The 16,644-nt window shown below is 34.3% G+C and overlaps 1 protein-coding gene across 5 annotated transcripts in view; it reads right to left on the bottom strand.

Moving 5' to 3' along the window:
* Positions 1-16,644, bottom strand: part of RUNDC3B (RUN domain containing 3B) — a 158,341-nt gene that overhangs the window by 29,344 nt on the left and 112,353 nt on the right. For 3 of the 5 annotated variants that reach the window (XM_036911846.2, XM_036911847.2, XM_057504471.1), the window contains one exon: positions 3,166-3,312. The exons of the other annotated variants lie outside the window; for them this stretch is intronic. In XM_036911846.2, coding sequence (XP_036767741.2) covers positions 3,166-3,312 — 147 coding nt within the window. The remainder of the gene's footprint in view (positions 1-3,165; positions 3,313-16,644) is intronic. 5 annotated transcript variants of the gene reach the window in all.

Below are 16,644 nucleotides of genomic sequence, written 5' to 3'. Positions count from 1 at the left end.
ATATGTATTTAGGAAATGTGCTTTATATACTTACTTATTGCTGAGTTTTTACAGAAAGCCTGTAATGTTTAAAAAATGTTTTAATATGATATTCCCAAGTTTGAAATAAAGGAAAAGATAAAAAATCAAGAAAATCTCATTTTACCAGGTCTAAATAAATAAGAAATATGCTAGAAGTGATATTGCTTAAGTTTTACAAATATTATAGTAAATGGAAATAAATTTAAGATCTTTTGTGAAAAGGATCTTTCTATGAGTAAGTGAAAACAGCCAAGTTATCCAATGGCTCATTTTAAGAAATACCAGTAAGACCAAGAAATTCATTAAAACAAATAGCACACTCTCTTCTCAAAGCCAACTGGGTGAATGAAGTTATAGAGCATCTAGAGAACTAGGTATAGACAGCCTATATTCTTAGCAGGCAATTAGAATTAAAATGACTAATTTATAGTGTCATTTTCTTTCTCCAATTATCAAAAGAGCTAATGTTCCTTATTAAGAGATTGTGACACCTCTTCCATAATTTGTAGGTTTTCAATAAACATTTGTTGAACTTTTTAAAGACACTGGTCAAATTAAGAGGAATCAGCGACTGATCAGGTTAAAGACCTTTGGCTTATATTATAAATTTAAAAGAGTGAAAAATTTGATCCTGATAAAAAAACTATAGTTTGTTTCAAACATGATTTATAGAGCACTACTTTGTTCTGAAAATCCAAAGTCTCCATTTCTATATGAAAAAGTTGAGATTATTGAGAACAACTGGGGATTTCCTGTAACTGGCAGCTCCATCTAACAAACACGTTGCTGTCATGGAGTAAACTGTCTATAGGAATTCTGTCTTTAAAAGGTCATCACTAAGTCCTACCTTAGAATTGTACACTCATTAACATCATACTATAAGATTTATTGAGATTATTGAGAACAACTGGGGATTTCCTGGTCATTTTGATTTTACATAAGGTTTTACAAGTTAAGAAAGCAGAGCTTGGGATGTTTGATGAGTATATTCTCTAAACAAGGACAATACAAGATTTATGAGAATATAGATAATGATTATATGTATAAAGTTTCACTGAGAAGCTTTTTAAATGCCAATTTATTACCTCACTTAACCTTTGTAATTCTGTTTAAACAGGCATATCCCCAGTATTACATGTGCAGAAACAAAAAGTAAGAAGAGGGAGTATTGCTTAGAGTTACCCAGCAAGTAAGCAGCAGGGGCTACTTTTAAGTCTTGACTTTCAACTCTAGGTCTCGCAATCTCCATCCTACACCCTAAGTGCACACTCTCTGTACAGGGATATCAGCAACAGCGCCACGTAAAAGCAATACCAACATTTGGTCAGGCTAGATTAAAGGATGATGCTGGAAAGGAAAAGTGTCCCTTCTTAAGCTAATGGAGTAACAGTCTGGATCTATGCTAAAGAGACAGCTTCACTGCTTTCTTTTCTGTGACTTCAATTACTTTCGCTGTAGCTACAGTACCTTGTAAAAACCAGTCACTATTATTGCATGCAAAGGTAAACTAGAAATAGACCTTCCACGTAGACTCCTGCTTCCTCAATAGGTAGCTGCACGGGCAGGCAGGGGTACATATGTGTTTTTTAGCTAGAATATTTACCTCCCACTATCTAAAGTGACAAGATGGATGTTTCAATAAAAAGGCATGATTATTAGTCTTTTAACTTGTCAGATTTAATGTTATAGTATTTTTGAAGTTAACAAAGCAAGTGTGTGTCATATGTTCTATATAGGCAAATGTACCAAGTACTGCTACAGATTTAGTTTTTCAACCATGAATTAGAAATACAAATCAACTAACATTCTTCTATTAATTAAATATGCCATAGAAAGGTAAAACTATATACCAGCATAAGGTTATTTTAGTTTTTTGTAACTTTCATAAGAGTATATAAGGAAACTAAATCCTAATCCATGAAACAGTCATCTAGAATCATACTAAGCAGCATGGTTTAGCAGCTGTTGAAGAGAGTTCTACTGATTTATTCTGTAAACAGTCTGCTCACTTTTCCCTGCTTATCTCTAACAATCGATCAGAACAAACAAAAAAGACATTAAAGCCCCTAGCAACTTTTTAGTAACAAAAAGACAAATTTATTTTGAGTTCTACTTTTGATAAATAGGTAGAACTATAGAGTAAAGCAGGTGGAAATTATGTCTGTGCTGAAACATTCCTTATAGAAATGTTGACTAATTACCTAGTGAAAGGCACTCTAAGCAGCACAGATAGAGGGTTACTGCTCTACCAGTGAGATTTAAAAGCAAGGGCTCTAAAAAGAGCAGAGAGAAGCAAAAAGAGAGGAGGAGGGAAGGAGGGAAGAGAAAAGAGAGGAAAGAAAGGGGAGAGAGAGAACAGAAAGGAGGGAAAAGTGAGGAAAGGGAGAGAGAGAATAGACGGGAATAGAGAGGGACGGGGAAAATAATCAGAAAACTAACTGAAGATAGGAAGATAAAGATAATGAAAAATACATCAAGAAGGGAAAGTGGTTAAAAACCAAGAAGGTAATACAATTTACAAATTCTGAAATGAAGACTTCCTAAAGGAAGACAGCCTAAGATTTTGCAGCTCTTCCAAAACTGCGACACTAAGACTAAATAAAATAGTCTTGAACATGACAAAGAAATAGGAAGAGGATCTTGGGGCCCATAGGTGGACTGATGACATGTTTAATAGTCTCCAAAAATTGTATTTATTGAAATGAACAAAACTCTTTCAGATCCACCAAGAACAAGTAAATATCTTTCTATCCTTTCATGAGATGGGATTTTGTGTTTCGTAATTATAAGGAAAATTATCCAAAGGCAAATATAAAACTAGAATTCAAAAGCAGATGGCTCATTAAATACGAATTTACAGACTTAAGTGAAGGACTGGCTGAAGGTGACCTGAAGAAGAAGTAGACGGCTGGTACAATACTGTGAAAGAATTTCTTAGGTATTTTACTTCCCCAGGGTGCCTTGGCTTCAAAACATTCCATATTAACCACCTTAATCTAACTTTACCAACCCAAAGTAGTCTTAAATCCTATTCTTGACTTAATCTAATAACGAATTCAGAATAGCTAAGAAACCAAGTGGACAGCCAAATGTTTTGGTACAACTAAATTTGCAATTAGTTGGAAAAAAAAGTATTACACTTACTCATACCACTGTTTATTGTGTTTTCGGTAAAGCAACGTATCCAAGGCAACAGCATTGACATCCAGAGCTCCTGGGGAAGGCCACTGGTTGGTGAGGTGGGCAGTTAACTCTTGTCTTGATCTTAAATCATTATTCTTTAGCACAGTCCTGTGAATATTAAGATGGTGAGTGCTTTTGTCTTCATTGTTCTGCAATGGCAGAGGAACCTAATGGTATCAATTTAGGCCCCCAAAATTCATCTTTTTAAGAGCTTTGTCTTTTTAGCAGATTGTGAACAGAACTACAGAAAGCTAGTTGGGGCTATGATGTTTTGTTTCCTACAATATGTGTTCTTCATTCTTTCTCAGCAGGCTACAACAAATCACTGCTTGTGAAATTCAGACTTCCTATCTTTTCCATAAAGATATTACTAAAGGATTAAAGAACTCAAGCTGCACTTTATATCTTAATGAAAAAGACAATGATATCTTAAGTTACAGGTTATTAGATGTCAGTTAAAATGTGAAAGGAAATAAAGATTCCATGTGTATGATTTTCCATCTTCTAAATTCCATCTATTAATAAAGTAATTAAGCTAAAAAAAATAACAAAACAGGAATCAAATTAAATGCAGAAAATTAAAAAATGAAAAATTCACAAGGGTCCTGTAATTATTTTTGGTAGAAGCGATTGCTATAAATCTTGATGAATATAATTAAATAAATGACAATTTACACTGAACAATATAATTCATTGGAAATATTTCAATTATGAAGCTTTTATAAAAACTCATGGTTTACTTTCATTTCTGTAGACCTGTTACTCATTAATAACAATTTACAAATAAATGTGTTTTTTTGTTTTTTTTTCCTGAAATTTCAGCTTCACAAACTGATCATTGTCACATGACTACCTCAACATTTGAACTGGTGGTTAAAGGTAATTTAAAAGCAGAATTCTGTTTGCAAAGGCCTTAGGCACCTCTTAAAAAAGATTTCAAATCTTTTTAAATCTTTGGCATTTTAAAATTCATATGGAACCACATTTTAAAATTCATATGGAACCAAAAAAGACCCCAAATAGCCAAAGCAATCCTGAGAAGGAAGAATAAAGCAGGGGGGATCTCGCTTCCCAACTTTAAGCTCTACTACAAAGCCACAGCAATCAAGACAATTTGGTACTGGCACAAGAACAGAGCCACAGACCAGTGGAACAGAATAGAGACTCCAGATATTAACCCAAACATATATGGTCAATTAATATACAATAAAGGAGCCATGGACATACAATGGGGAAATGACAGCCTCTTCAACAACTGCTGTTGGCAAAACTAGACAGCTACATGTGAGAGAATAAACTGGATCACTGTCTAACCCCATATACAAAAGTAAATTTGAAATGGATCAAAGACCTGAATGTAAGCCATGAAACCATAAAACTCTTAGAAAAAAACATAGGCAAAAATCTCTTGGACATAAACATGAGCGACCTCTTCATGAACATATCTCTCTGGGCAAGGGAAACAAAAGCAAAAATGAACAAGTGGGACTACATCAAACTGAAAAGCTTCTGTACAGCAAAGGATACAATCAATAGAACAAAAAGGCATCCTACAGTATTGGAGAATTTATTCATAAATGACAGATCTGATAAAGGGTTGACATTCAAAATATATAAAGAGCTCACGCACCTCAACAAAAAGCAAATAATCCAATTAAAAAATGGGCAGAGGAGCTGAACAGACAGTTCTCCAAAGAAGAAATTTAGATGGCCAACAGACACATGAAAAGATGCTCCACATCTCTAGTCATCAGAGAAATGCAAATTAAAACCACAATGATACATCACCTCACACCAGTAAGGATCGCCACCATCCAAAAGACAAACAACAAATGTTGGCGAGGATGTGGTGAAAGGGGAACCCTCCTACACTGCTGGTGGGAATGTAAACTAGTTCAACCATTGTGGAAAGCAGTATGGAGGTTCCTCAAAAAGCTCAAAATAGAGATACCATTTGACCCAGGAATTCCACTCCTAGGAATTTACCCTAAGAACACAGCAGCCCAGTTTGAAAAAGACAAATGCACCCCTATGTTTTTTGCAGCACTATTCACAATAGTCAATAAATGGAAGCAACCTAAGTGTCCATCAGTAGATGAATGGATAAAGAAGATGTGGTCCATATACACAATGGAATATTATTCAGCCATAAGAAGAAAACAAATCCTACCATTTGCAACAACATGGATGGAGCTAGAGGATATTATCCTCAGTGAAATAAGCCAGGCGGAGAAAGACAAGTATCAAATGATTTCACTCATCTGTGGAGTATAAGAACAAAGGAAAAAGTGAAGGAGAAAAACACCAGAAGACTCACAGAACCCAAGAATGGACTAACAGTTACCAAAGGGAAAAGGACTGGGGAGGATGGGTGGGAAGGGAGCGATAAGGGGGGGGAAGAAAGGGGGCATTATGATTAGCATGTATAATGTTGGGGGAGGCAAAGGGAGGACTGTGTGGCACAGAGAAGACAAGTAGTGATTCTACAACATCTTGCTACGTTGATGGACAGTGACTGCAATGGGGAATGTGGGGGGAACTTGGTGATGGGGGGAGTCTAGTAAACATTATGTTCCTCATGTAATTGTAGAGTAATGATACCAAAATAAAAAAAGAATATATCACCTAGCCAACCTGCATCCTCAAGCAGAAGTCCATGACTTTAGGGTACCAAGGTTCTGAGTCATCAGTGCAGAAGCAGGAAAGCAATATGTGCCAGCCACTAATTTTTAGAAGCAACAGTCCTATTGCAGCTGTCAGATAGTCAGCAGTATGCTGGCAAGACAATCCTGCCCTAGAGAAAATCAACCTGCACACCACCTCTAGCTGTTACCATGATTCTAATGGAATAATCCCATTAATATGCCTCCAACAGGCTTCCTCTAAATATTTCTGATTTCACAGGATATCTGTATGCATTTAAAAATATTTACTCTACTATGTCCACAAGACTAGATTCTGTCTCAGAATGGAATACCAGAAGTGAAACAAGCAGAAGACTATGAGAATGTATCACATTAAGATATTCTTTTAGGCTAGTTGCAATAATTTATTTCAGTGGAAAGGAATGAAAATTTTCAAAAGGACTTTGAAGGTACTTTAACACTGGTTTTTACAAAAACAGTGTTTAAAAAGTATTAAATTAAGATTGACAGAAAAATCGTGTAAAGCAGCATCTTTTGTCCAGAGAATCTATTACAACAGTAAACACCACTATTTTGGGTTCTCTTACCAGATTTTTTTCTTACACATATTCCCTCTTTCTGGGGTCACTAGAAAACAACTCCAATGTCATAATTGGCTTGCATGAGATACTCAGAGAAGAATGCAAGAAAAGCAAATGTGCATCTGTGAGGAAATGATATTGTCATTGCCACTATGAAAAGGAAAGGTTCCTGGAGGATCCTTGTGTAAGCCCTTTCTGTCACCACTCCAGTACTAGGGGAAAGGTAAGTAAATTAAGAGAGGTTGAAAATTCCAACCCTGAATTTGAATCTTGACTAGTCTATTTAGAATAATAAACAGACAAAGCAGTGTATTCATTCTAGTAGTGGAGTCCTGACCAAAATGTACCAGCAGAGAAATTCCTTAAGTTCCTACTTCCCAACCCTCTGAAGTAGCTCAGACTACCTCTTTTCAGGCCTGCTTTTCTGGTTTTCCTACCCACTCCATGAGTTGCTGACGTCAGTTAATGAGTTCCATTTGTGCTTAAGAATTGGTTGTGACTATTTATGATCAAAGAATCGTGTTACTTACCATATAACAAGCACAATACACCTAGTTAACATGTAGGCCTACTCAAAGGTAATCTAACTGATGTTAATATGAACAATGAAGCTATTTTTCTCATTAGGCTGAGCTTAAAAAAATAGATTAATGTTAAATTACTCATCAATTACTGTTTTTCCTTAACAAAAAGTGAGGAGCAATTAAAGGTAAAAATATGTGAAATTCAGCATTCAACTTTAATTAAAACTCTAGCCAATGCTATTGTTATGGAACTAATCTAAAAAATTCTACATGAGATGGATTCTACTGCTCACTTGCATCTACAAGCCTCTCATTAACAATTTAACATTCTCTCATTAAGGTAATAATTTTAAAGCTACACTAACAGAAAATCATAGCAATAATAGCAATAATCTATCACACTTTAATAGCATATTTATATATCTATCACACTTTAATAGTATATTTACATGATTTTTAGAATTTTCCAGTGATATCTATCTCTAAACTGCTAGACAAATACTTTTTCTTCAGATTCTCAATAGGAATTATTCAAGAATTTGGTCACAAAAAACATAATTCAATCCCCCCAGCTTTAATGAGGTAAAATTGACATTTTCTGCATATGAGAACATTTAAGATCTCTCCTCTTAGAAAATTTCAAATATATACAATATTGTTAACTATTAGTCATACTGTTGTACACTAAATCTCTAAAACTTACTCATCTTCCATAACTGAAACTGTATGGCCCTTTACCAACATCTCCCTAGGCCCTGGTACCAAACATTTTACCCTCTTGTTCTATGCTTGGACTATATTCGATTTCACGTATTAAGTGAGGTCATGCAGTGCTTGTGTTTCTGCATCTGGTTTATCTCACTTAGCATAATGTCCTCCACATTCATCCATTTTGTTACATATGGCAGGATTTCCTTCTGTTTTAAGGCTGAATAATAGTCTGTTGTGTGTGTATGTGTGTACATACACAGGGTCTTTATATATATTGCCTTCTATTCATCCATCATCCATCGTTGGTCACTGGTGTTACTTCCACATCTTGACTATTGTAATACTAAAATTAACATGAACGTGCAGGTATCTCTTTGATGAGTTCCTGATTTCACATCCTTTGGATACATACCAAGAAGTGGGATTGCTGGATCATAAGATAGTTCTATTTTTAACTTTTTGAGGAACCTCCATACTGTTTTTCATAGTGGTTGCACCAATTTACATTCCCATCAACAGGAACAAGGGTTTCCTTTTTCCCACATCCTTGCCAACACTTGTCATCTAATGCATTTCTGGTAAGAGACATTCTAACAGGTGTGAGGTGGTATCTCATTGTGATTGTGATTTGCATTTCTCAGATGATTACTGAAATTGAGCATCTTTTCATTTACCTGTTGACCATTTCTATGTCTTCACTGGAGAAATGTCTACTTAAATCCTTTGCCCATTTTCAATTGGGTCATTTTTTTGCTATTGTTTGAATCCCTTTTGTATGTTTTCTATATTAACTTCGTATCAGATAGATTTGCAAGAATTTTCTCCCATTTTGTGGGTTGGCTGCCTTTTCACTCTGTTGTCTGTTTCTTTTACTATGCAGAACCTTTTGTTTGATGCAATCCCATTTTTCTATTTTTGTTTTTGCTGTCTGTGCTGTTGGTGTCATTATCCAAAAAATCATTACCCAGAACAATGTCAAGAAGCTACTTCCCCTTGTTTCCTTCTAGTAGCTTTGTAGTTTCAGGTCTTTAATCTATTTTGAGTTGATTTTTTGTTAATGGTATGAGAAGTCCAGTTTCATTCCTCTGTCTGTGGATGTCCAGTTTTACCAGCACAATTTATTGGAGAGACTATCCTGTCTCTAGTGTGTTTATTTCCCTTATCAATGATCAATTGACTGTAGAAGTGTGGATTTATTACTGGGCTCTCTATTCTGTTTCAATTATCTATATGTCTAATTTAATGCCAGTACCATAACTGTTTTGATTACTGTAAATCTTTAATATATTTTGAGATCAGGAAATGTGATGCCTCCAGCTCTTTTCTTCTTTCTCAAAATTGCTTTGGTTACTTGGAGTCTTTTGTGGTTCCATATGAATTTTAGGATTTTCTATTTCTGCAAAACATGCCATAGGATTGTGATAGAGATTCCACTGAATATGTATATCGCTTTGGGTATTATGGATATTTTAACAATATTAATTCTTCCAATCCATGAACAAAGGATGTCTATTTACCTGTGTCTTCTTTAATTTCGAACATCAATGGTTTAAAATGTTCAGTGTACATATGTTTAACTTCTTTAGTTAAGTCTATTCCTAAGTATTTATTCTTGCTGCTATTGTAAGTAGGATTGTTTTTTAAATCTACATTTTAGATATTTTGTTCTTTATATATAGAAACATAATTGTTTTTTGTATGCTGATTTGGTTGGTATCCTACAACTTTACTGAACTTGTTTATTCATCCTAACAGGTTTTTTTATTGTCTTTATTTACTTTATATATTTAGGTACTCTGATTTTGGGTGTATATATACTTAAAATTGTTGCATCTTTCTTTTGAACTGACCCACATATTACTATAGAATAACTTTGTCTCTAGATACAATTTTAAAGTCTATTTTGTCTGATGTAAATATAGATACATGCTGTCTTCTATTTTCCATTTGCATGAAATATCTTTTTCAATCTCTTCACTTTCAGCCTACATGTGTTTTTAAATTTTCAGCCTATGTGTGAATCTCTTGTTGACAGCATATCCCTGGATCTTGTTTTTTAATCCATTCAGTCATTCTATGCCTTTTGATTGCTGAGTTGAGTCCATTTGCAGTAATTGCTGATGAGTGAGGATTTACTCTTGCCATTCTGTTAATTTTTTGTCTGTTTTGCAGTTGTTTCGTCCCTCTCTTCCTTTCTTGTTGCCTTCATTATTTAATTATTTTTTGTAGTGATTTGCTTTCTTTTTATCTTTTTCTGCTTCTATTACAGGTTTGTTCTTTGTGGTTAGCTTGCATCTTGAATAGAATATCTTGTAGTTAAGACTTCCTATTTTAAGTTGCTACAACTCATTGCATACAAAAACACTTCCTGTAATGCACTTTTAAAGTTCTTTAGTATTTTTTCACTACTTAGGCCCAACTTAAGTTAGTATTTTGCAGACACCGTCTTCATGAAAATTGAAAATATATATACAACTAATATCAAGTAAATATTTTGGTGGGCAATGGAAGATACATTTAAAATATGTGAAGAAACAACTGAAAAACATCTGTGATTATATTTTTTCATAATAAACATACTCAAAAGAGGGAGTTCAGAAAGTACAACTTAAATTCCCCTCTCATTATATTTCACCACTCCCAACAATTGGCTTTTATATCCTTGAAGAATCTTTGTCTTGCTGTTTGTATGAAGTTCTTTTACTTGGCAAATGAAAATATATAATTTGAAGGTAGAGTTTGATTTTTTTTATAAGTAACTATATTGAAATATGTGCCAATATTATCAATTATTCCATGAGTTATTTGAATATACACTAAATTGTCTGATCTGAGCATATCTTTGCTGAATATGTGTAAGTTCAAAATAACTGGATTTATAAACACAAGACTTCTCTATGAAATGTGGAGGCCAGCTCTCCTGTGAAACAGCCTGACACAAAACAGGACAGCTTTCAGTTAAGGTTCAAAGAGCTATTTTATTTTTCAAAGGAAAAATAACTCAGTATTAATTCCTCCTTGACTTGAAAGAAACATTAAATGAATACAACTTGTTCTATGTAACTTAGCTAAAGCCTGAAATTCTTTTACCTTTTCAATATATAATTTGCGATACATACAAAGTATATAATTTGTCACCAACAATTTAGTTTTACTAGGTTTATAATTATTCTTCACATGATTATTGTTAGCTTATCTTAACTAAGTACAGAACAATACAGCACACTAAGACTCTAGATTGACTGTAAACATCAAAGATACTTCATTGTGAATCCTTTATACCTTCTCAGGAGGGAAATTTGTTTTTCATTGTTTTTAAAGAAAAACAAATTTAGTAAAAATGCACTGTTATTTATTGTCTCTTTTTAAAAGAGCATTCACATCCAGGTTGTCCATTAAGGAATCTGCTAAGATTCAGCAGCTTCTGAGAATTTGTCACATGAATATAAGCCATCAAGAAGGCTATGTTTACCACTCCCCCTAATAATGTGAAGTATTTTACATGAATTTAAATTTTTAATAGAGTCTCATCTCAGGTAAAAATATACAGTTCCAATAAAAGATTTTTCAATGCTCCCAGAAAACCGATTTGTTCTTAATAATACTTTAACATTTTGTTACACTGATCCTCCTCATACGATGTTTTGTACCCATGTTTCCATATGTGCTTTTCCCTTTACCTAGACTAACCTTTTTCTCTTCTTCTGCTTGGTTACCTAGAGAACTCCGAAAAGCCCTATTCAAATACAAACTTCTGAGTGATGCTTTCTCTGGACCAGTTACTGTGCTACTTTTGTAAAGTGGATATACTTTTATTACTGTGCATATATATACACATTCCTATATGCTCATCACATCATTTAGATGTTAGGCATTTAGTCAACTTAAATACCCTCAAGGTTATCTTATTCATGTTTAAATTCACAGATCTAGCATAGTTCCTGGGATAAAGTAGGTACTCAATAAGTGTTTGTTTACATATATTATTTTAAAGTCTTATCTTTCTAAAATAGAAATCTGATTTGATATTTGTAACTACACAGTGCTCTTTAGCATAACATACAAACCCCTTTCTCACCTACCTGTCCCACCCTACACACACACACACACATTTCCCTGAATGTTTGCATAACAAGGAGCCACCATGCAGTTTCCTGTATTTGCTGGACTCTTTATTTAATCTCTGTGTTTTTGCTTTTGTTTTCTTTGCCTGAAGGGCCTCTCTTCCCATATTTATCTATCAAAAGTCTAACACAATTAAATTTAGTATCAGCATCACCACCTCCCAAATCTTCCCTAGTTTATGCTCCTTTAATGAAACCCTGTTTCCCACTGTATCCCACACATGCCTCTATCATAGCAACTTGTGACAATTTGTTGCTTTTAGTGTTTATGTCTGTGTCCTCTGTAAGTGCTTCAAGGGCAAGAACTAGAACAAAACCATCTTCAGTCTTAGTACTAAACCCAGCATCTAGGACAGAAGAGATGCTCAATCAACATAAGTAGAATGAAGAAATGCTCAACTATTGTGGGTAAAATTGAAACATTTCCAGAATATCTCACCTGGCTTTAGTGTATCTGCATATCAATAGGCGTTCAGAGGTGGAAAGAAGTATGGCTTTAGTTCATTTGCATCATTCCTCAGGGGTGGGGAAGTCATCTCCATATCAATGGGTGATTAGCTGGGCAACAGAGGGCTTATCTGTACCTGAGAGGTGAGGGCGAGGGCTGGTGGTGTGGCTGCTTGAGCAGGAGAGAGATATGGGCTAGACTGCAGTTTTGTAAGCAATAAACGGGTTTTAAACTATTTCTCCCTTTGACTGACTTTGGTTTTTAGAGGTATTTTGCCCCGGGATTTCCTTTCCCCGGACTTACAATTATAAAACAGCAAATTTTATCATTATCAAGATAAGCTATGGACTTTTCTAAATCTAAAGAACAATTCAGAATCTTAAGGAAAAAGCACCTTGAAAAATAATTTAATCTGCAAGGGAAAATAACAAATATAGAAAATTTCAATTTACTGGAAATTGCAGTCTAATACATCTTTCTTGCTTAAAATAACAAAACATCTAGATAGCTTTAATATTTAGGGAAGCAATTAAATTGCTGTTAGTATCACTTAGCTTTGCTAAACATCACAAGAAACACATTTCTAGTCTAGTGGTTCTCTACCCTGACTATATATTTGAACTGGGGAAGCATTTAAAAAATGATGGTACCCAAAGTCTCATTTAGGGTCAATGAAATGAGATTCTGTGATGGTGGGGCATAGGCAGCGGTATTTTTTTTTTAATGCTCCCTAGGTGAATCTAATATAAAGGTTTTGCTTTTTTTTCATCCTCTTGTAAAATAATAACAGTTATCTCTCTGGCTCTTCCTTCTTGGTCTTTCTCAGTGGAGGTCTTGTCTTCCACTGGTTCCTTAAATGCTGGTGTTCCCAACGATTCCCTCCACTTCTATTCTCAACTTGCTCAAACAGATTCTCTGTAGATACAGATTACCCTGTATTCAAAAATGAAATCCTATATTCTTTTGAGCTCTGAATATTATGTTCTAATTTATTCTAAACAAAAAAGATAAGATTTCCAGTTTGGTATCTTTCCTTCCTTTCAGAGATTAGGCTCAAGTCTACTGTTACAAGTATTTAAAAGATCTAGGATCTCAAACTCTGTATTTAGATAGCAGTGCTTAGCCAATTTAAAGGTACTATTTTGTTCATTTGTTTGATTCTTTATCTTGTGTCTCCAAACTTGACGGTTTATCCATCCTCTCTCCTTTTGCTTCTTTCTCACTTACCTCAGAGGCTGTGCTGAAGCTCATGATGAAGTTATACCTTCAGCGGCTGATATATATATATATAAGGCATTATAACCCATGGTACTTATGATTTAATACCTTTGATTCCAAATATTCTTAAGTAACCCCAAAAGTTCGTGATATGAAATGATACTCAGTTTTGATAAGGCCATACATTTAAAGCCCAGGGCTATAAGGTAAGGTAAGTTCTGAGACTGAGACTGGCAAAATGCCTTAACACCACTGCAACAAACTTTTGTTATTTTCTTCTTGTCACTTACTGACTTATATGCTATAGTTCTTAGGATACATTCCAGTGCTGTTTGCGACATAGCACACTGAGAAAATCTTGGGCTATAATCTTCATGAAAACAAAAGTTTTAATATATCATTACTATAGTCATGCTGAATTTTATGGTGATGGGCAGAATGGCTAGGTAGAGAGCACTGAAAGTCAAAGAAAGGGAAAGCCGTGGAATGCGAGGTGTTACATTCCACCTTCAAACTCTCTTAGAACTCTGGACAACAGCTTCTCTTGACTAGTTCAGAAGAACAACAGGACCATCATTCAGAAGGTACTTGTTTACTGTTGGTCTCTGATCTCCACCCAAGTAAACTCTGTCAGGGCTGGTTTTATTTATTCCTGAGTCACCAGCACCCAGAACAGGGCCTGGCTCTTCATATATTTACAATAAATATTTGTCAAGAATAAGTGTGAGAGAAGTTACAAAAGCAGTTTGGTACCAAGAGGAATAATAAGAATTTATTCTTTATTCATTTAAAGTTTTCCAGAATTCAAAAACGGTTATATGTTTTGTGAATACACCAACTTCTGCATAATCTTAATATAAAAATGTTCTTTGTGCATTTTTGTTTCTTTGTTAATTTTAGACATAGTCATGGGATAAAGATTCAGTTTGTGTTACTTTACGGATATAGCTCTTCAAATAAAACATTTTGAAAGAAGAAGCCTAAAAGAGAACCAAGTATCTAAAAACTATAAATTATTTACCTATGAAGTGTTTTTGCCCAAAAAATTAAACCCAAATCAACCCAAGTTTCTTAGAAAAGCAGTGGTTTTCAGCCTTGGTTGCACTTTAGAACTTGATGGTATCCTTTGAAAAAGAGAGAAACATTGAGTAATTTAGAACTTAAAAAAAAAATCAAATACCTCATTTTCTCCCCCATTATAAAATATAAGGTAAACCCTGGATCCTTAGAGGATGGCTGATCATAGGTCTGAGGCAGAGAATATACAAGATGAGGTTGGGCTATCTTGTACAGAAAGCAAGAAAGTTATCAAAGACAAATGGGTCATGTCAAAAGGATACAGGAATTATGATAAAAAGGCTTCCATTAAACAAAGATGGCACAATTTTAAGCATAAGAAAGAAAAATGAATGTGATTGCATACTGACTATATGCAATTCTGTTACAATGCAGAAACAAAATAAAATATTCTGTAATATCACACTGAAAATAACTGGCTTTATGAGAATACGGTTAGGAGCTGACAACTCAAAACCTGTTCAACATTCTAACTAAAACACTAAGAAAAATAGTAACTTTCTTAATAAAACCTTAATAAAACTTTAATAAAACCTTAATAAAACTTTCTTAATAAAATCCTATTTAAAATGTTACATTCCTACTAAAGTAAAGAAATATTACAGTAACTTTACAACAACAAAGTAAGTCATTTGGAGAAAGAGGGTGTAAGGAAGGGCTGAGATTACTGAGGTTGGGCTTGTGACGAAGGCAAGGACAAAATGCACAAAGCTGGGGTAAGTACAAAACAAGCACCTCCAAGCAGAACCGGAAACAGCTGGTGAGAATTTTAAGGACAGTGAGAGAATGCCATCTACTGGTGGCTTTGCAGAATTTGCCTGTGTTAGTATCATTTTGCATTCTGCTGGTGTTACTTGTCGAGAAACAGTAACCATTTTGGTTACAAAACATTGAAATTTTCGTGACCTCCACGAAAAATCAACCAAGACTCAAGGTGACTTCTTTGCTACCCCGACATCACCCCCTTATTCATGAATCTTGTAAATGAGCTAATTCACATTAGAGAAATGATTATCTATAACAAGTTCATAATACTCTCAAAAACAGAGAGAAAACAGAACAACAAAATCTTCACCTCATTTGTGACGAAGTAAGGCATTAGCATCGTATACTGAAAATTAATAATATCCTGTAAGAACTAAAGTGGCAATCACCAAAGAGTCCTAACTCATTGAGAAAAAAGTTCTTTTTTATAGATGATTTAAGCCAGTAAGCATGGAGGGATAACAATTAGTAAATCATCATTTTACAAATTCTAAGGAATCAGTCACTCCAGGTAATGCTCATCCCATGATTCTAACCATTAGATGAAAGGCTGATGGGAACTTTTAAAAAGGAGAAATAAGGCTGTGACCACTAGAAACCACTGTTCAATCTTACGATCATGATAAGCCTGACTATAAGCAGGACAAGCAGTATGCTTCTCCCTATGAAATATACAACCCAGTCCCTTAGAGAAGTGGTTCTCAACCTTAAGTGTACATCAGAACACCTGGGAATCTTTTAAAACATACACTTGCCTTTGACCAATTAAATCAACACTAAATGAAGTTTAATGTATAAATAAAATGGAGTTAAAAGTTGCTCAAATAACCCAGCTGTACTACAGATTTCAATAAAACAAAGAATAAAATCACAAAATAATGCTGTATTTCCCCATGAAATGATATTATACATGACATTATTTAATACTACTAATAATTCACAAATGAATATTACTTCGTTTCCAGGTGAGATAAAGAAACAGAGGCTCCAAGATATTAAGATTGAACTCAAAATAGGCAAATATAGAGCCAGTATCTGAACACAGTCCTAATTTGCCAGAAAGCTTCAGGATGCTCCTATACTATGCCACACTAACTTGTATTCGACTGCCAAAACTACATAAAAGTATATAAGTATTCAAAAACATAATTAAAGCATACTTTAACAGTAATTCCAAAATACTTCTAACCATTGAGAAATATGTAAACAGAGTAAGTTGAGTGACAAGGGATTAAATCACTCAAAGATAATCAACATAATGTAGAATCAAACATTATATGCCTCATATTCCATTTAAAATAACTCCTCTTCTGAACTTTTCCTTTTAAATCATAAATTTTATCTTCT

This window comes from Manis pentadactyla, chromosome 7 (genome assembly GCF_030020395.1).
Source record: "Manis pentadactyla isolate mManPen7 chromosome 7, mManPen7.hap1, whole genome shotgun sequence".
In the NCBI taxonomy this organism is placed as follows: Eukaryota; Metazoa; Chordata; class Mammalia; order Pholidota; family Manidae; genus Manis; species Manis pentadactyla.
Note: the sequence above shows the minus strand (reverse complement) of the source record. Positions and strands in the feature narration are given on the sequence as shown.